This window comes from Camelina sativa, chromosome 12 (assembly GCF_030686135.1).
Source record: "Camelina sativa cultivar CO46 ecotype springtype chromosome 12, ASM3068613v1".
NCBI classification, from domain to species: domain Eukaryota; kingdom Viridiplantae; phylum Streptophyta; class Magnoliopsida; order Brassicales; family Brassicaceae; genus Camelina; species Camelina sativa.
Genome location: NC_141891.1, coordinates 34,739,941 through 34,760,212, shown reverse-complemented (window position 1 = coordinate 34,760,212; position 20,272 = coordinate 34,739,941). Strand labels below are relative to the sequence as shown.

Here is a 20,272-nt window from a genome sequence, read left to right as displayed (position 1 = left end):
GACTGTGGTTTTTTGGAATTTCCCTATCTTGGAGATTGTTTGTCTTGGCGGGATTGGCGGGATAAAAAACCAATTCGGTGTCGGTTGGATAGGGCTCTTGGTAATGAGGATTGGCATGAATTATTTTCTGATACGTTTCTAGAATATTTACCTATGATTGCCTCTGATCACAAGCCCATGGTGATTAATATTGGGGCAAAGAGGCCGCGGGGAAAGAGACGGTTTTTGTTTGATCGCTGGTGGATTGGGAAGGAAGGTTTGATGGAGGCAATCTCGGCGGGTTGGGATGGGGAAAACACTCAGAGTTCACCCACCTTTTTAGACAAAATTGTAAATTGTCTACGAGATACAATTGAGGCCTTAAAGAGTCAGCTGGCCGTGGCTCAGGCCGATGACGCAACTCCACCGTCGGTAATCTCTGATTTAAATGCCCGCTTGCGGGAAGCCTACAGGGATGAAGAGGTCTATTGGTATTTGAAGAGCCATAATAGATGGATGCGCGTAGGGGATCAAAACTCTAAGTATTTTCATGCGCTGACTAAGCAGCACTGGGCCCGTAATCGGATTACATGTATTTTTGATAAGAATGAGGTTTGGTCTACGGAGGATGTTGATATGTGCAATACTGCAGTGTTATACTTTGCAGATTTGTTTACAACGTTGCACCCGACAAATTTTGATGAGGTCTTATGTGAGGTACGCACAGTCATCACAGACGAGGTCAATACTCAGTTAACGGCCCCGGTTACAGAGGCAGAGGTTCATGCGGCTTTATTTATGATGCATCCGGATAAGGCTCCTGGCCCGGATGGGATGACCGCTTTGTTTTACCAAAAGGTGTGGCAGGTTGTAAAGGGAGACCTTGTCTCGTTAGTTAATGGTTTCTTCGAGGAGGGCGTGTTTGATAGAGGTTTAGATACTACGCACATCTGTCTCATCCCGAAGGTGGCAAAGCCAACCCGGATGACAGAGCTGCGCCCAATTAGTTTGTGCAATGTGGGGTATAAAATTATTTCTAAGATCATGTGTCAACGGCTTAAGAAGATTTTACCAGGACTAATTTCGGAAACTCAATCGGCTTTGTTTCGGGCCGTCTCATTTAAGATAACATTCTGATTGTTCAGGAAATGTTTCACGGGCTAGGACTAATCCGTCATGTAAAGGGAAGTTTATGGCAATAAAAACGGATATGAGCAAGGCTTACGACCGGGTCGAGTGGGGGTTTATTGAAAAGCTACTCTACAAAATGGGTTTTGATGCAAGATGGATAGGATGGATTATGTTTTGTGTTAGCTCAGTTGAGTATAAAGTGCTCCTAAATGGTCAACCTAATGGTTTGATTATTCCGGAAAGGGGTTTACGACAGGGGGATCCCCTATCTCCTTATCTGTTTATCTTATGCACAGAGGCTTTAATTGCCAATATTCGGAAAGCGGAGGAGAATAAACTAATTACAGGGATCAAGGTGGTGAATCAATGCCCGCCAATCACACATCTTTTATTTGCCGATGATAGTTTATTCTTTTGTAAGGTCACCAAGGAACAATGTGAGGTCATTTTGAGTATTTTACGGAAATATGAGGCTGCCTCGGGTCAGCAGATCAATTTTGCGAACTCTTCTATTCAGTTTGGTCATAAAGTTGCGGAAACTACAAAAATGGAACTCTAAGGGATCCTTGGCATAACAAATTTGGGAGGCATGGGTTCCTACCTAGGGCTGCCAGAGAGTTTAGGTGGGTCTAAAACAAAGGTCTTTTCGTGTGTCCGGGAAAGACTACAGGGACATACGACTGGTTGGTCAGTGAAACTGCTTTCTAAAGGGGGAAAGGAGGTGATGATCAAATCTATCGCAACTGCGGTCCCGACGTTTGTGATGTCTTGTTTTCGGCTACCAAAAACAATTACATCCAAACTCACAAGTGCTGTGGCGAATTTTTGGTGGAGTGCGGATGGTAGGACGGGTGGTATGCATTGGTTAGCATGGGAGAGACTATGTTGTACCAAACAACTGGGCGGGTTAGGTTTTTGGAATGTTGATGACTTTAATTCGGCTTTGTTGGCAAAACAACTATGGAGGCTCATGAATTATCCGGATTCTTTGTTTGCCAGGGTTTTTAAAGGTAGGTATTATAGGAATTCGAATCCCATGGAACCGATTCGTTCTTACTTTCCCTCTTACGGGTGGAGGAGTATTATTTCAGCTCGCTCTCTGGTACATAAAGGACTTATTAAACGGGTTGGATCTGGAGAGTCTATTTCTATATGGACCGATCCCTGGATACCAGCTCAATCCCCGAGACCAGCTCTCAGTAAGGACCCGCTTCAGGACCCTTCTCTTAAAATTTCACACTTAATTGATAGTAGGACAAATTCGTGGCGGATGGATGTGCTCACTTAGCATTTTGATCTTGTTGATGTTGCATTAATAGGAGCATCACCCTTAGGTAGTGGTCCGAAGGAGGACTCTCTTTGTTGGCATTTTACGAAGAATGGGAGGTATACGGTTAAGTCTGGTTATCATGCGGCACGTATGACGATCTCTAGGCCTTTTAAGGTGCTTGGTGACGGGCCAGAGATTACCTCTCTCCTAGCTAGTGTTTGGAAGGTCCGATGCCCACCAAAACTCCACCACTTTATGTGGCAAGTATTGTCTGGGTGTATTCCTGTTTCAAGGAATTTACGGCGGCGTGGTATCGCGTGTGATTTGGGCTATTCACGTTGTGGTGCGGAGGAGGAAACAGTTAATCATGTTTTGTTTCTTTGTCCACCAGCATCAGGTGTGGGCTCTATCTCAGATACCGGTAGGATCACACTGTTTTCCGGTGGAGTCTGTTTACGCTAATATGGATCATTTCTTGGACCCCAAAAGCCAGGGATCCCATGTGTTAGCTTTCCCGAGGATTTTGTGGTAATTATGGAAAGCGCGTAATGCAAAGGTTTTTGAAAATATTACAGAAAGGCCAGAGGAGGTGGTTCGGGTAGCTGAAGGTGAAGCTTTGTCCTAGCAGCAGGCTCAGGAGGAGAGTGAAGATGCGGATTCAATTGTCCAGCCAATGGGTGTTGATTCTCGTTTTTGGGGGCCACCTACTTCTCTTCCCATGTTCTTTTCAGGCTTTCGTTGTTTCGTTGATGGCTCTTGGAAGTCCGGCGACCATTTCGCAGGAGCTGGCTGGTTTTGTACCACGTCTCAGGATCCGACGCCAAACATGGGAGCTACTAACTTTCGAAGAAGTTTTTCCCCCCTACACGCTGAAGTCGAGGCATTCATTTGGGCGATGCGCTGCATGATCGGACATGATCACCGCGAAGTGGCATTTTACTCATACTACACTGATTTGGTGAAGATGGTGTCTTCGCTACACGACTGGCCGGCGTTCTCCACATATCTTGATGACATCACGATGGACAGGGAAGAATTTTCTTCTTTTTCCTTATCTCTTATTCCTAGAACTGCAAATGTAAAAGCGGATCACCTGGCACGCTGTGCGCGCACATCTCCGCATACTATTTTGTATGTAAACAATTTCCCTCTGCATTGGCTCATCTGAGCTAATCTTTTGTTGACAAAAAAAAAAGAATTCAACTTTATTTACTTTATTTTTTTTTTTAATGGTGGAGGTGAAATCAACTTCAGTTTGTGCTTCTACTAACTGCAAAAAGGTTTGTTTGGCCACCAACTAGTGAATAATACTGAATATAAAAAAAAGGAAAAATGTAAAAAGAAAAAAGAAAAAAATTTGAAGTTACAGAAACTGGTGAAACCGTATGAACTTTGCTTGTGCTGAATTAGATGTCTAATTTTTATTGACTTCCAAATAAATTATACTAAACGTTACTAATTGATCTAAAAAAAATCATTAATTTTGCCAAGGCACACCATTAAATTATTTGATGAAACAATTTGACAGCTCGATTAGTCCATTAGCGAATTCTATTAGTTTGTCAAACATAAATTCAAGATTTATTTGAAAAATCAATTTAACGACTTAATGTTTGTTAAATTATTCTGTAAATGTTGTGCCTTATCTGATAAAGTCAATGAAAATTCGTGATTTGTTTGAATGTCAATAAAAATTAGACATTTAATTTACCACAAACAATATTCATGGTATTGTTCATCACTTTTGATAATTCATGCTTTTCTGAATTTTTCCCCCAAAAAGGAAATAACTATCTTTTAAATATATTAGTGAATAAGACTTATTAATACTTTTTTGTTATATTTTTGTTCACATCACATTAAAATAAATATCATTAAAATAAGTAAAATATTTTTTGTTCCTAGATTCTATTTTCTAGGGTTTAAGCTTTTTTTTTGGGGTTTTGACCCGTTCCTCTGTGTTCCTGTTTTTTACCTTGTTAATAATTCGTTTGCTTGGGTTAAAAGACAACTCCTTTTTAGTCTTATGGTCTTATTGACAAAAGAGAACTCTGTCGATTGTAGTATCTTGATTATGGACAAAATCAGTGGATTGCCTGATGCTGTGCTGGTGAAGATATTATCGTTTCTTCCAACAAAAGTTGCTGTGTCCAGTAGCATTTTGGCTAAGCGTTGGGAGTTTCTTTGGATGTTGTTGCCTAGACTCGAGTTCACTTCTCAGATGGTTACAACAAAGCCTGGACTTGGGGATTTTATCAACAAGAACATGCCATTACATAGAGCTCCATTCATAGAAAGCTTGCAGTGCCGGCTTAACTAGGAGGGCGGGCAGTGCGACTGCCCTAGGTACATAAATTAAAGGGGCATATATGTATAAGATAAAGAGCACAAAAAAAAATTTGTAAGTTAAAAAGGCACAAAAAATAAACTTTGTAAGCTAGAAAGGAGTACAGAAAAAAAAATTATTAGCTAAAAGATAAACACAAAAAAAAAATTTGTAAGCTAAAAAGGGGCACAAAAAAAATTTGTAAATTAAAAGGCACACAAAAAAAACTTTGTAAGCTAGAAATAGGCACAAAAAAAAAATTATAAGCTAGAAAAAGATACAAAAACAAAATTATATGAACCCAAAGAAACCTAAAAAAAATCAGTAAATTTTTCTATAGGTTAAGGGGCATTTTTTTTTAGTTTGCCTAGGGGCATGTAATATGTTTAAGCCGGCACTGAAAGCTTGCTTCTTGAGTTATCTAGACGAGACAGTAAACCTGAAGATATCAAACGGTGGATTGAAATCACAGTTTCTCGCAATGTACGTGAGCTGGATATTTTTTATGGTTCCGAGAATGAAAACATATTCCCAAGTAGCTTGTTTACCTGCAAATCGCTCGAGGTCTTGAAACTCAAATGGGCGACTCTCATGGATATTCCCTCTAGGGCTTGTCTCCCCTCTCTCAAAATTTTGCAACTTGAAAGTGTGAAATTCGTAGATGAACAACTTCTTCAAAAGCTTCTATCTATTTGTCCTGTTCTTGAAGATCTATCGGTGCATTGTTATAAAGATCACAATATGGAAGAGTTCACTATTATCGTCCCGTCTTTGCTGAGCTTATCACTCTTTATACCTGATGATTGGTTGTTCGATGGGTATGTGATAGATACTCCTTCTTTGAACTATCTGAAACTTGAGGATTGTAATCATTTGAATCACAACTCTTTGATTCAAAATATGCCTAAGCTGAGGGAAGCCTATGTCGATGTTAGGTACTTTCTTCTCAAGAGTGTTATTGAATCAATCACATCTGTCAACCATCTTACAATATGTTCAGAGGTAATTAGCTTCCATTTATCAACTCCAAGTTGTCAATCTCATTTATTTATAGAATCTTCTGTTAATAGTTATGATTATGTGGGCAGGATGTGTATGGTATTGGTTTTGTCGTTTTCAACCAGCTTGAGCATCTGAACCTATGTGTGTGCAAAAGGGATTCGTCGAATCTTCTTGGCCAGTACTTGCTCAAGGATTCTCCCAAGTTACGAGTACTAGACATCTCTATAGTGGGAGTAAGTTTCTTTGACAAACTAGTTTATCTGATACCGTAATATGCATGGTTTTAATCTAATTCTTCTGCTTGGCCTTAGGATCATGGGATGGATGAGCGTAATGGTATGGTTTGTTGGAATCAACCAAGTCCTGTTCCTGAATGCTTGTTGTCGAGTCTACAAATTTTCAACTGGTCACGATACTTTGGGAGACCACAAGATAGAGATATTGCGGTTTATATCTTGAAAAACGCTCGTCACTTGAAGAAGGCAACAATCCTGGCCGATAGAAGCGAACATTTTGTTCCAAACGTTCAGATGATCAAGGAGTTGGCACTTTCTCCCCGAGCTTCAATTAAATGCCAAGTCGTATTTGTTGAAGACTTGAAGTGGTTTGTGTAACATAATTCTAATTTCCATCTATACCGTGTGTCCAAATTTTAATTTTGAAAAATCTTTCAATTAGGAACAAAGAAAATTGACTGAATCTTCCATGAAATAATTAAGTTACGAACAAGAAATCCAAAACTATTTCTTTAATGAAATGAACAGTCGATGACTATGTTCTTTGACCCTATTTTTTTGCTCTGTTGGATGGTTTCTCTTTTTGAATTTAAATAATTTCCCACCAAACTACATGTTATATTATAAAACTTGTCTTCCATCTCTGAAAACTTGTCTTCGACAAAAGGTTTATTTCTTTTTTTTTATCTCTTATCCAAGAAAGAATAGATTATTGCGTTTGTGCTGAAACCTACTTTAATCTATGCTACAATCAATCTTCATGAGAAAATATAAGTACTGTAACTCAAGTACTGACTGCATTGACATTCCAATTTCCAAACTCCTGCCAAAAACTCTAGACAATCTAGAGCTTCATGTTGCATCGCGATAAGAATATTGCCCAAGGTTCTACACTTCAATTAGCTTATTGCAATGAGGTTTTTTTTTTTTTTTTTTTTTTTTTTTTTTTTTTTTTTTAACTCAGAGTAAATCCCCAGGCTTATGGAAGGCTCGAAACTAATCTCTGGAGAGGTGTAGCCCATGGATAGACCTTTTCTCTGGATATTCAAATGGGCCGTTAGATAGGCCCATATCTATGTAAAGGTGTCCAGGAAAATGTGACTTTGTTGACTGGTTCTCCCGCTATCTCCCGCAAACGCTGCGTTTGCGGGTGGTAGCGGTTGCTAGCGATTGGTGCCAATCACACAAACCGCTTCCAGTCGCTCCCAGCCGCTCCCAATCGCTCCCAACCACTGAATTCTAAAAGCTGTTTCCCGCAAGCGTTTGCGGTTGCGGGCGTTTGCGTTTGGATTTTTTTTTTTTTTTGAAAAAACTTGAAATAAAGCAATGATAATGAAATATTTTTATATATATCTTTTACCTAATTATTTTATTCATTAATGATGGAAGAAATTGAACTACGGATACGATTGAAAATATTAAAAATAAACAATTGGAAGAAAATAAGATTTCAATTAACAATAACCCGGAAAACTTGAAGTAAATTTGCACATAAGTTCAAAAAAATCTAAATAAATATAACATTTCATCAGAAATTTAAGAAAATAAGATTATTTGTGAAAAATATAAAAACAAATCACGAGTGACTCTTTTCAACTCTCGCTTGATCATTACTACTGATGCAAATACTGCTCCATAGAACTTATTGAGTGTGTGAGATTTAAGAAAGAAGATATACGATCTAAAACATATGTTTAGTCATTTATCAAATTACTTGATTAAAGTTTTGGTAAAAAGTCAAATGCATAAAGTAATAATTATTTTACTATGAAATTTATTTGTTTTTTAAATAATTATTTTAGTATTTTTAATGAATTTTAATTATAAATTAAGATTAATAAAGTTTTTGATATTTTAAAACATTTATATAATTATATATCACATTTATTTATATTCCAACCGCTATTGCACCCGCTGGTTAACCAGTCGTAAACCTTCCGCAAACGCATCAATTTTAAATCGCTAAACCAGTCGTTCAAAACGCTTAATAACGCTTGAAACCGCAATCGTCCGCTTCCGCAATCTTCCGCAACCGCAACCGCAACCGCAGCATTTGAACCAGTCAAGCCCAGTTTCGCGCAGCAGGAGAATCGAACCTGAAACGCTGTAACGTCCCAGTCTCGCTCCCTACCACTCGACCACAAGCTCCCGGATGCAATGAGGTTTTTCTACCCACTTTTGGCTACTAGATCCATTCTTATCAGAAACAGTAAACAAGATTATGTAGCTAGTGAATCATATAACTCCTTTAGAAGTGTTCATGAAAAGAATAGAAAAAAATCACTCATTCTTTTAGATATGTTAGCGAATAGAAATCTATATATATATATTTTTGGAGATATTTATGAAACAAATTCTGAAGTTCATACTTATTTACAAGCATGCCATTGGTATTAATTATTATTATTTTTTTAATTTAATTAATTAATTTTAAATTTCAATTTTGGAAAACAAGATTTCTCATCCTAATAAAATGTCCAAAACAATAGGAACCACTTCCTTTAATATTAAGTATTAAGTTTATCATTAATTTAATTAATATTAAGTTTCTAATTTTACAAAACAATAAGAATTAATTCTATAAACACACACAGTATTTTTCTTCTATAAATCACTACTTATTTAATTGTATGTTATTATAGTTCCTATAATATAAAACAATAAACCTCAAACAAAATACTTTCTACACTAATTAATATAATATATATATATATATATATATATAAGGTTGTACATATTAAAAAATACAAATTAAATATTAGTTTTATATATAGTTAATCTAGAAACCAAATAATATTTTATTTTTATTAAAAAATAGCCCTAGTAAACCACACTTCCTTCCAATGCGTTCAGTAATAAAAGAAATCGTAATGGAACTCTTCTTTTGTCATCATCACCATCGCCAGCCCACTATTATAAAATGTAAAAAGAGTTTCATATATATGAAGCCCGGCCCACAAAAAGGTTTGGATCATTAGGGTTTTCGAAACCTTTCGCTAATCATCAAATTATATATAACATTACCTAAATTGGTTTGATGGTAGCTTTGCAGAAAAGGTGATCAAGTTTACTCTACAGGTTTTTCTTCTAAGGTTTTGTTCTGTTCCTATGCGTGTGGCTGTCTTTTATTTTCTTTAGTAATTCGTAAGCTTAAATCTTGGATAAAGACAAATACTTTAATGATGTTCTTTTTTTTCTATAACAGTGACGTGAATTTGTAATGGACAACATCAATGGATTGCCTGATGACTTGCTCGTGAAGATTTTATTGTTTGTGCCAACAAAAGTTGCTGTATCAACTGCTGTTTTGTCTAAACGATGGGAGTTTCTTTGGATGTTGTTGCCTAAACTCGAGTTTATTTGTCCTTCGCAAACTCGAGTTAGGGATTTTATCAATAGGAAGTTGCCATTACACAGAGCTCCAGTCATAGAAGTATTACGTCTCCATGTAGATTGTTACTTATATGTTAAACCTGAAGATGTCAAACGATGGGTTGAAGTCGCGGTTTCTCGCTCTGTACGTGAGCTGGAGATTGTATACCGTACAAAGAATAAAAACATAATACCGAGTAGCTTTTTAAGTTGCAAATCGCTCGTGACCTTGAAACTCCGTTACATGACTGTCATGGATGTTCCCTCCACGGTTTGTCTTCCCTCTCTCAAAACCTTGCAACTTGAAAGTGTGGAACTCGTAGATGGAAAATCTCTTCAACAGATTCTATCTGGTTGTCCTGTTCTTGAAGATCTTGTTGGAACTGGATTTTCAAAAACAAGTTTCAGAAAATTGCACGTTTTGGGACAATGACTTTTCGGTGACTTTCCGGCCAAATTCCGGCCAAATGGCTGATCGGAATTGTCTGGTCGATAGTGCAATGGAAAGCTGGTAACGAGTACTACAAGATGGTATACTCATACGTCCAAAACGGAGTTGATTTGAATGAGAAATAAGAGTGTGAAGTGAGCTACTTGGGATGGTTTGGGAAATATCCCACATCGGAAATATGATTGATTTTTCACTCATATATATATATAGTTTTACACTCTTCTAGTTTCAAAAGTGTGTAGAAGAAAGAGGGAAGGTTCCCACACGCGAACCGAACCGAACCGGGCCGAGCACGGATGCGGGACGGGCCGGATGCGGGGCGGGTCGGGCCGGGCTGGTCTCGGACGCGGGCTGTGGTCTCTTGGGCTTTTGGGTTTTTGGGCTTTTTGGCTCTTGAGACTGCTGTAGGCTCATTTATTTTTTTGGAAAGACTTGGTGTGAACTCCAAGCAAACTTGGGCAGCACTCCGAGAATATTCACTGAATATTTTCTTGTGAGCTCCCTCCTTCCACTATATATAGAGGCATAACCTCTCATTATTTTACACACACAAAAAACATAAACACTCCTTCCTCTGAAGATCTCTCTCTCCCTCTCTCTTGCTTAGTCCAAGTAAGTTCTTAGTTTAGTAGTCTCGAGAGTATAACGTAGATCTGTTCGCTTGAGTTCTATTACTGGTGTGCTACGGTAATAGTTCGTGATCGGTTGTATCCTGGGATTCATAAATCGTGATTGTCCGAAAGCACTTACGGCCGATTTATTGAATTAAGGAAAGAGATATCATATCTCGCCTCCGTGATTTATTTAGTGCTTTATATTATGCTGTTGTAATTCGTTTCTGATTTCGTTAATTTAAATATAATTCGCATATTTTCTCAATTCGATTTTTGCGCTCCTAACAGTCTTAATTCAATAAATCCGCTTTCTGCTTATCGCTTTAAACAGATTGAGAATTTTTCGAATTTTTTATTTATTTTAAAAACGATTTCAAAATCTTATGAAAAACGGTTTCTGCTTTCATCTTTCGTTGCCTACGCGGAAAATTTTTGAAGAACGCTTTTACTTTAATTATTTCTTCTCTACTCTCTTTGGTTTCCACGAACGCTCAATTGAGTGAGTTTGTGAAACAAGTTTCTGCAAACGCTTGTTAAGCGAGTTTGCAAAACTAATTCAGTGTAATTTAATTACTTGAATTGTTTGATTAATATATTAATCAGATCTGTTTATTGTGAAACAGAAAAATGTCTGGAGACAACACCAACAACGTTGACGGTGATAGGGTTCCTGCAACCCCTGTTGAAACTCCTGCGGAGTTGGCTTTACGCCTTGCTAAAGAACTTGAAAAGACGAAGCTTACTGATTCGGGTATGGAAAACGTGCGCCGAAATCTGTTCGGTAATGGATCAACCCACATGGGGATACCACCTTCGGCTTCCCAAGGGATGATGCCATATAAGTTTGATGGCAAAGCTGGGTTCAAAACGTGGCAAAACAAGATGCGCTACTACTTGGCCAGCATGAACATGGAAAGGTACCTCACAGAGGATCCACCAATGCTTCCACAAGGTGACACTGACGTGTATGTGGTTGGAAGTATGGATAGTTGGGCTCAAGGAGACTACTGTTGCAAAAAGGTCAGATTCTGAACCGTTTGGTCAATGATCTGTATGACCTCTACAGTATGTACAAGACTTCAAAAGCATTGTGGCTAGCTTTGGAGACCAAGTACAAGACTGATGAGTCTGGGATGCAGAAATTCTCAACTACGAAGTTCCTGAATTTCAAAATGGTGGATTCCAAACCAATTATGGAACAAGTGGAAGCTCTTCAACGCATCTTTCAGGAGATTTGGAAGGGATGTCGATATGCAATGTCTTCAAGACGAATTGCCTAATCGAGAAGCTACCACCAGGCTGGTCGAATTTCAAGCATTACCTTAACTTCAAGCGTAAGGCAATGTCTCTTGATGATCTCATCCGTCGGTTGAGAGTTGAGGACAACAATCGTGGAGCTCATTCGGATGCTCAAAGCCAAGGGCATGATGTTCATGTAGCTGAGCATAAGGCCAAGTTTAAAGGCAAGGGTAAAGGGATCTCTATTCCTCATAAACCATTGAAGGTGTTTTGGGACCAAACTACCAAACTTCAGGAAGAGCAACCTTGAGAGGAAGTTCAAAGGGAAGTGTCATCATTGTGGTAAGATTGGACACAAGGCTGATGTTTGCAAAAGCAAAGCAAAAGATCTTAAGTTGCAAGCAAACCTAACTGAAGAAGACATGGTTGCGGTGGTTACTGAATGTAACATGGTGGAAGACAACCCAGTGGAGTGGTACTACGACACTGGTGCTACCACAAACATATGCTCTGATAGGACCATGTTCACCACCTATGTGCAGAACAAGTCAAATGAGCAGCTTTTTATGGGCAACACGGCGGTGTCCAAGATTGAAGGTAAAGGCAAAGTGGTTATGAAGCTAACTTCTGATCGTGAGCTCACCCTCCAGAACGTGAAGCACGTACCTGATATGCGGAATAATCTCATCTCTGGAACAGTGTTAAGCAAGTATGGTTTTTCCATCAATTTTGAGGCTGATAAGTTAGTTCTTAAGAAAAATGGGATGTATTTGGGAAAGGGTTTTGTTAAGGGTGGACTGATCAAAATGTCTGTAACGACAGTCCATCCAAAAATTGTAGCTTCTGCTTCTGTTGCTGAAATGAAAGAAACCCCTATTGCTTACTTGGTTGAGTCGTTTACTACTTGGCATGAACGTTTAGGACATGTCAATTACAAAACAATGCGAAATTCAAAACTAACCAAGAAAAATGTGAAGTGTGCGTACAGGCCAAATTCACTAAAACTCCCTCACCACGCTTTGAAAGAACAACCGAACATCTAGGTTTAATTCACACAGACTTATGTGATTTAAAGTATGTGCAAACTAGAGGTGGTAAGAAATACTTTGTTACCTTCATTGATGATTGCACAAGATATTGCTATGTATATCTCTTGCATAGCAAAGATGAAGCACTGGAAAAATTCAAAGAGTTCACCCTCGAAGTAGAAAATCAGCTTCAGAAAACTATAAAAGTAGTTCGAAGTGATAGAGGAGGAGAATATAATGAGCCGTTCAATGCATTTTGCAGAGAAAAAGGCATTATACATCAGACAACCGCTCCCTACTCGCCAGAATCTAACGGAGTAGCGGAACGAAAGAATCGAACTCTGAAAGAGATAATGAATGCGTTGTTGCAGGAATCTGGGTTAGCCCAGAATATGTGGGGGGAAGCTTTGCTTACCACTAATTACATCCTCAACAGGATACCGCATAAGGTTACTGGCAAGTCACCATATGAGCTTTGGAAAGGTACAATACCTTCGTACAAATACCTCAAAGTGTGGGGGTGTCTAGCAAAAGTGGTTGTACCACCTCCTAAAAAGGTCACAATTGGGCCTAAGACCGTAGACTGTATCTTCATCGGATATGCACATAACAGTAGTGCATATCGATTTCTGGTTCATAAATCAGATATTCCAGATATCCATGTGAATACAGTTATGGAGTCAAGAAATGTTTCATTTTTTGAAGACATTTTTCCCTGTAGGAAAACTCAAAAACGGACTCGTGAACAACGAGATGCAGCGACTTTGGAAGCTGGCAATACTTTGAGTACTACTTCTGTAGAATCAGAACTGGAACCTAGAAGAAGCAAACGAGCTCGCAAAAGTAAATCGTTTGGTGATGATTTTCTGATGATGGCATTTCTAGCTGAAAATCTACCAAGAACATACGCAGAAGCTATGTCTACACCTGATGCACCTTATTGGAAGGAAGCAGTCAAAACTGAAATAGACTCTATCATGCAACATCATACTTACGAGATGGCAGATCTACCACAAGGATTTAAGCCTTTGGGATGTAAATGGATTTTTACGATAAAACGAAAACCAAATGGCGATATTGAACGGTACAAGGCTAGGCTTGTAGTGCAAGGATTTCGGCAAAAAGAAGGCTTAGATTTCTTTGATACCTATTCACCGGTAACAAGACTATCTTCGATCAGGATGCTCATAGGTATTGCAGCCTTGAGAAAACTTGAAATCCATCAAATGGATGTAAAAACTGCTTTTCTTCATGGAGATTTAGAAGAGGAAATCTACATGAAACAACATGAGGGATTTGTTATTCCAGGACAAGAACACAAAGTGTGTAAACTTGTGAAGTCATTATATGGACTCAAACAGGCTCCTAAGCAGTGGCATGAGAAGTTTGACAGTATGATGATGTCTAATGGTTTTCGCATTAATGAATGTGACAAATGCATATACTACAAAACTACTCCATCAGGGTACATTTTGTTATGCTTATATGTAGATGATATGCTTATTATTGGCAGCAACAAAGACATCATAACTCAAACGAAAAACATGCTCAAAAGAAATTTTGACATGAAGGACTTGGGTTTAGCAGATGTAATTTTGGGGATAAAAATCATCAGAACTGATGAGGGCCTTATCTTGTCTCAAACCCACTATGCTGAAAAAGTGCTTGATAGATTCAAGCATTACTCAAATGGGACTGCAAAAACTCGAGAGGATCCTCAAATTCACTTGACCAAAAATTCTGGTGAACCTGTGCTGCAGGTGGAGTATGCAAGAGTAATTGGCAGTCTAATGTACTTGACAAACTGTACAAGACCGGATTTAGCGCACTCTGTAAATGTACTTAGTCGCTACACAAGTAATCCAGGACATAAGCATTGGATGGCTATAGCTAGAGTTTTGGATTATGTACGTTATACCAAAGATCATGGCTTGCACTATGGTAGAGAACCTGAAGTTTTGGAAGGTTACATTGATGCCAACTGGATCGCAGACTCGAGAAACTCAAAATCCACAAGTGGATATGTTTTTACACTTGGAGGTGCAGCAGTGTCCTGGAAGTCTTCCAAACAAACTCTGGCAGCTAAATCAACTATGGAATCTGAATTTATAGCTTTGGAGATAGCTATGTCAGAAGCTGAATCACTTCATAATTTCTTGGAAGACATCCCAATGTGGGGGAATCCTGTGCCTACAATACGTGTACACTGTGATAGCGAATCGGCTTTGGGCAGGGCAAGGAATACCCATTACAATGGCAAATCTCGTCACATCAGACGGAGACATAAAACTGTTAGACAACTTATCTCAACTGGTGTAGTTACGATTGATTACATCAATACGAAAGAAAACCTAGCGGATCCATTTACAAAAGGTTTGGCGCGAGATCAAGTTATAAAATCATCAAGAGGAATGGGTTTAAAGCCTATGACATAAGAGGATGTTTGATGGTAACCCCACCTACTCAGATTGGAGACCCCATGACCTACGTTCAAAGGGACAACTAAATCAAGCAGAATCTGCTACAAGCACTATAAGACTTTTGTCTTTTCCCAGTTCCTAGAGTGATGTAAAGTGCTTCCTGTATGTTAGAGGTTAAGCATATGCTTTTAATGATTTGAAATGTAGCTTTGTAAAATATTTGAAATAATTACAGGATATTTCTTTAAATACAAGCAGCTTATATAAATCACCTTGTGAGTGTGAAATGGGGCCGTTTCTAGGAGATTATATGAGGCTATACTCTCCAAGTTCACTCATGATTAACCAGGCATGTTCAAGGCCACAATGAACACAATAGAGAACCTCGTTCTACGAGAAAACGAAGCTGTGTTATGCCTGCTGTCTAAGTTTACATACAAATCCGGATGGTTCAAGACATCATGTTCACCATCTGGCCGAGTAAACTCGACAGGTATAACAATGAGTCGGTTCAAGGTTGAAAAACGCCACCAACTCAGATACAGTTAGTTTTCGCATATACTCTCGAAGGTCTATCTAGTTTAGCTAGTAGTGTCAGTCTATAGGGTTAGTTATGTCGTCATATGTTTAGACTTATTTCTATTCATGTGGGGGATTGTTGGAACTGAATTTTCAGAAACAAGTTTCAGAAAATTGCAGGTTTTGGGACAATGACTTTCCGGTGACTTTCCGGCCAAATTCCGGCCAAATGGCTGATCGGAATTGTCTGGTAAATAGTGCAATGGAAAGCTGGTAACGAGTACAACAAGATAGTATACTCATACGTCCAAAACGGAGTTGATTTAAATAAGAAATAAGAGTGTGAAGTGAGCTACTTGGGATGGTTTGGGAAATATCCCACATCGGAAATATGATTGATTTTTCACTCATATATATATAGTTTTACACTCTTCTAGTTTCAAAAGTGTGTAGAATGAAGAGGGAAGGTTCCCACACGCGAACTGAACCGAACCGGGCCGAGCACGGATGCGGGACGGGCCGGACGCGGGGCGGGCCGGGCCGGGCTGGTATCGGACGCGGGCTGTGGTCTCTTGGGCTTTTGGGTTTTTGGGGTTTTTGGCTCTTGAGACTGCTGTAGGCTCATTTAATTTTATGGAAAGACTTGGTGTGAACTCCAAGCAAACTTGGGCAGCACTCCGAGAATATTCACTGAATATTTTCTTGAGAGCTCCCTCCTTCCACTATATATAGAGGCATAACCTCTCATTATTTTACACACACAAAAAACATAAACACTCCTTCCTCTGAAGATCTCTCTCTCCCTCTCTCTTGCTTAGTCCAAGTAAGTTCTTAGTTTAGTAGTCTCGAGAGTATAACGTAGATCTGTTCGCTTGAGTTCTATTACTGGTGTGCTACGGTAATAGTTCGTGATCGGTTGTATCCTGGGATTCATAAATCGTGATTGTCCGAAAGCACTTACGGCCGATTTATTGAATTAAGGAAAGAGATATCATATCTCGCCTCCGTAATTTATTTACTGCTTTATATTATGCTGTTGTAATTCGTTTCTGATTTTGTTAATTTAAATATAATTCGCATATTTTTTCAATTCGATTTTTGCGCTCCTAACAGATCTATCTGTGCAACTTTGGAAAAAACTCGAGTTGAGAGAGTTCACTATAATCATCCCATCTTTGCAGAGTTTATCTCTCTTTTTAAATGGTAATCGTAATTTAGATGGGTATGAGATAGATACTCCTTCTTTGGAGTATTTGAAACTAGTGGACTGGACTTATAAGGGACACCACTACTCTTTAATTAAGAAGATGCCTAAGCTGCGGGAAGCATATGTCGATGTTCGACCCTTTTATCCCAAGAATCTTATTCTTGGGTCATTCGCATCTGTCAAGCGTCTTACAATATGTTGTTCAAAGGTAATTAGTTTCCATTTAGCTATATTCAGTCTCATTTATAGAATCTTTTGTTGACAATTTTCATATTTTGGGCAGGATGAGTATGGTGATGGTTTTGTTTTCAACCAACTTGAACATCTGAACCTGTGTGTGAAGAAACATGATTTGTTGAATCTCCTTGGCAAATTGCTCAAAAATTCTCCTAAGTTACGAGTATTAGACATCTCGGTAGAACTGGATATAGTAAGTTTCTTTGATATGCTATTCTTTGTTTGTGATGTCCAATTGTCCAGTATGGTTATGATTAATCTAACTGTTGTACTCTTGGTCGTCTCAGGATCATTGGGATAACCTCAATGGTATGGTTTCCTGTAATCTACCGAATTCTGTTCCTGAATGCTTGTTGTCGAGTCTACAAACGTTTAAGTGGTCACGATACGTTGGAAGACCACGAGATAGAGATATTGCGCTGTATATCTTGAAAAACGCTTGTCACTTAAAGACGGCAACATTCTTGGCTTTAAAAACGAATTATGTTCCACACTCCGAGATGATCATCGAGGATTTGACACTTTCTCCCCGAGCTTCAAGTACATGCCAACTAAGTATATTTGTTGAGGACTAGGATCATATTGAGGTGTGTGATATTGCTTTATATATATATGGCGTTTCTATGTTTACGAACAAGATATCTACAACTACGGTATCCATGCAATTACTGGACGTCTTTTGGACATAAAGATTGTCTTTTTCTTCGACCATACTTGGATGGTTTCTCTTTTAATTTGCACTAAGGCTGTACCCGCACTACGACATAAGATTGTTTTTAAAAGTTTGTTTTCATGTAATTTGACTTTGTAATTTATGAAATCATTATTTTTTATGTTGTTTGGAACCAAATAATATAGTTAATATTTATTTGATATATTTCAATGTTGTATTAAACATTGGTGTTTCTTATTAGAAACTTTTACAATAAAAAAAATCAAAAAGTAATGAAAAGTTATGAGAGAGGAGAGAAACGTTTCTTCATCAAGAAACATTTGAAACGTTTCTTGCATTAATACTGGTTCAACTTTCTTTAAAAAATTAAATATAATCAAACAATTAAAATATTAATTTATTTTATTTGTGGATTTTTTACTGATGAGGATAGTCTAACACGTTGAGTAAAGATAGTAACATTTTTTTCTCTTCTCTCGTTTAGAAGATAAAGTGAAAATGATTATATGTATATATTGGTTTGTGATTTCTATGTTAATGTGTAAGTTTGTTTATGATTCACAATTGTATTTGTGTTTAATTTTTATTTTTAAAGGGTTGTAATCTCCGATGTTAGATCCATTCGTTCATATTTTTTGCATTGTACACTTGAGTTATATGAATATATTCACCATACGGACATTAACCTTAACCATAGGATGGATGATGGAAGAGCATATAGATCTTTTCCCAGACAACATCATGACCAACTTCAACTGAGTATGTCTTCCCATCCTAGAAGAGGGTTATGAGATGTTCATTCCAAAATGGTTTAGATCACTTCGTCATTGATGACGAGCGAGAATGCTAAAGTCTATACACCTCCCTGAAATAGAAATCCCAATCTCTTCTTTCGTTATTTCAGTGAAGTTATATACATTAGTTGATTCCTCTGTTCTTTTATATTAACTCTTTCACCTGATACAAGTTATATATGGATATTGGTATTTTTATGATCGGAAAACTTCCTTTATTTCTCTTATAGTTAAAATCCATAGATGACTCTTCTAATCTAAACCACACTTGGTAATGCCCTTATAAGACTATACTTAAAATACATTCAAGCTCATAGTACCATCTTCAATGAAAATCTAAATCACCATCAAGCATTACATTGATTAATATAATACGGACGAATTCAAAGTTTCAAATAGACTCAACATACCAAACCAGTTCCGATAAAGAGAGTTTAAAAGCATAATCTAATATAAAAAAACTGAAGATTCCATCAAAAGATCCAAAGCAAGTTCTGCATATCTCTAATCCAGATAATGCGACACATCATAGACAGTTCTACAACATAAAAATTCTTAAGCCTATACTCAGTAACTATTGAAGAGTAAATAAAAAAAGAGTTTACTGCATATTCGTAAACACCATCCAGTGGTAACCACCCTCACCTTAGTGATATAGCAAAAGAGGCAATTCAAGCACGTGGTTCACATGACATAGGACAAAGAAGTATTTGCTTTGGATAAGGGTGTGTGAAGTGTGTTCAGCGCGTGAAGAAGGAATAATAAAGCTGGCAATGTGCAGGTGGCACTGTCAACGTCAGATAACGGAATAAGAGGTTAACACTGTTAATGTGGTGGCAGTATAAGAGCAGTGTTAGCTCATGTTTATCTTTTTATGCATTTTTGTGAGTTGTAAATCTTTTAGTACTTTCTAGAACTTTCTTCCCTCATCGTTTGCTGGAGATTCTCTTCCGAGACTCTGCAGGTGAGAAGTGATTATGCGTTCCTTCGTGAACGTTGTTTCAGTTGTATCGGTTTCTTATTGAATAATCAACTCTGCATTTTCCTCTGTTTTCCTCTCTTTGTTACCGTTGAAAGCATGTTTTGACTAAACGTTATCATTGGTATCAAAGCGAAGTCGAACCTCGGAACGATGGGTGTGGAGACGAGATCTCAGCTTGTACGGCAAGATCTAGTGGGTGAAGAAGTTCGTGAAGGGGAAAGCAAGACGATCGGAGACACGAGAACCATTCTCGATTGGAGTCATGCGATTGAACGTGCGATCGAAGCACATGATAAGAAGATGGAGCAGAATATGGCTAACATGATGCATTTGATCAAGTTGATACCGGGTCCACCAGCTTCTTCGAGCAAATCTCATGAAGAGTGTAGTCCCTTGGCGGTGTCAGCGTTGCCAGAGGGAAGTGGCGGTGGTTCTGGTCAACAACGCGGTGGAGGATCTTTTGGATCTGGTCATTATGCAGGAGTCACACGCTTAGGACGTGTAGACTTTCCCCGCTTTGATGGAGAATGTTTTTTTGAGTGGATCTGTAAGGTAGAAGATTACTTCGTTCTTGATGCTACACCAAACGATTCAAAGGTTCGAATGGCTACTATGCATTTTGATAGTACAAACTCCTTTTGGTCAAAGTTTGTTGAATGATTGGCCATCGTACAAGCTGTTAATGAAGGAGAGGTTCGTTGATGTGTTGGAAGATCCGATTGCTGAGTTGAAAGCTTTGAAGGAGACTGATGGAATAGTGGACTATAATCAGAAGTTTGATTTGATTCGAAC

The 20,272-nt window shown here is 38.2% G+C and overlaps 2 protein-coding genes across 3 annotated transcripts; both read left to right on the top strand.

Moving 5' to 3' along the window:
- Nucleotides 1–4,454: 4,454 nt before the first annotated feature.
- LOC104734049 (FBD-associated F-box protein At5g38590-like) lies at nt 4,455–6,322 on the top strand. Its single transcript, XM_087479942.1, has 4 exons — nt 4,455–4,684; nt 5,111–5,708; nt 5,795–5,941; nt 6,020–6,322. The coding sequence occupies exons 1-4, from the start codon at nt 4,455–4,457 to the stop codon at nt 6,320–6,322; spliced, it is 1,278 nt and encodes a 425-aa protein (XP_087336068.1).
- Nucleotides 6,323–9,164: 2,842 nt separating this feature from the next.
- LOC104734050 (FBD-associated F-box protein At5g38590-like) lies at nt 9,165–17,908 on the top strand. 2 transcript variants are annotated; one of them, XM_087478027.1, is made up of 5 exons: nt 9,165–9,692; nt 15,450–15,476; nt 16,733–17,002; nt 17,078–17,224; nt 17,319–17,657. In XM_087478027.1, the coding sequence occupies exons 1-5, from the start codon at nt 9,165–9,167 to the stop codon at nt 17,604–17,606; spliced, it is 1,260 nt and encodes a 419-aa protein (XP_087334153.1). In that variant the 3' UTR covers nt 17,607–17,657. The 2 variants fall into 2 exon arrangements, with proteins under 2 accessions (XP_087334153.1, XP_087334154.1); XM_087478028.1 differs by lacking the exons at nt 9,165–9,692; nt 15,450–15,476 and adding an exon at nt 16,342–16,410 and having other exon boundaries at nt 16,701–17,002; nt 17,319–17,908.
- Nucleotides 17,909–20,272: the final 2,364 nt, after the last annotated feature.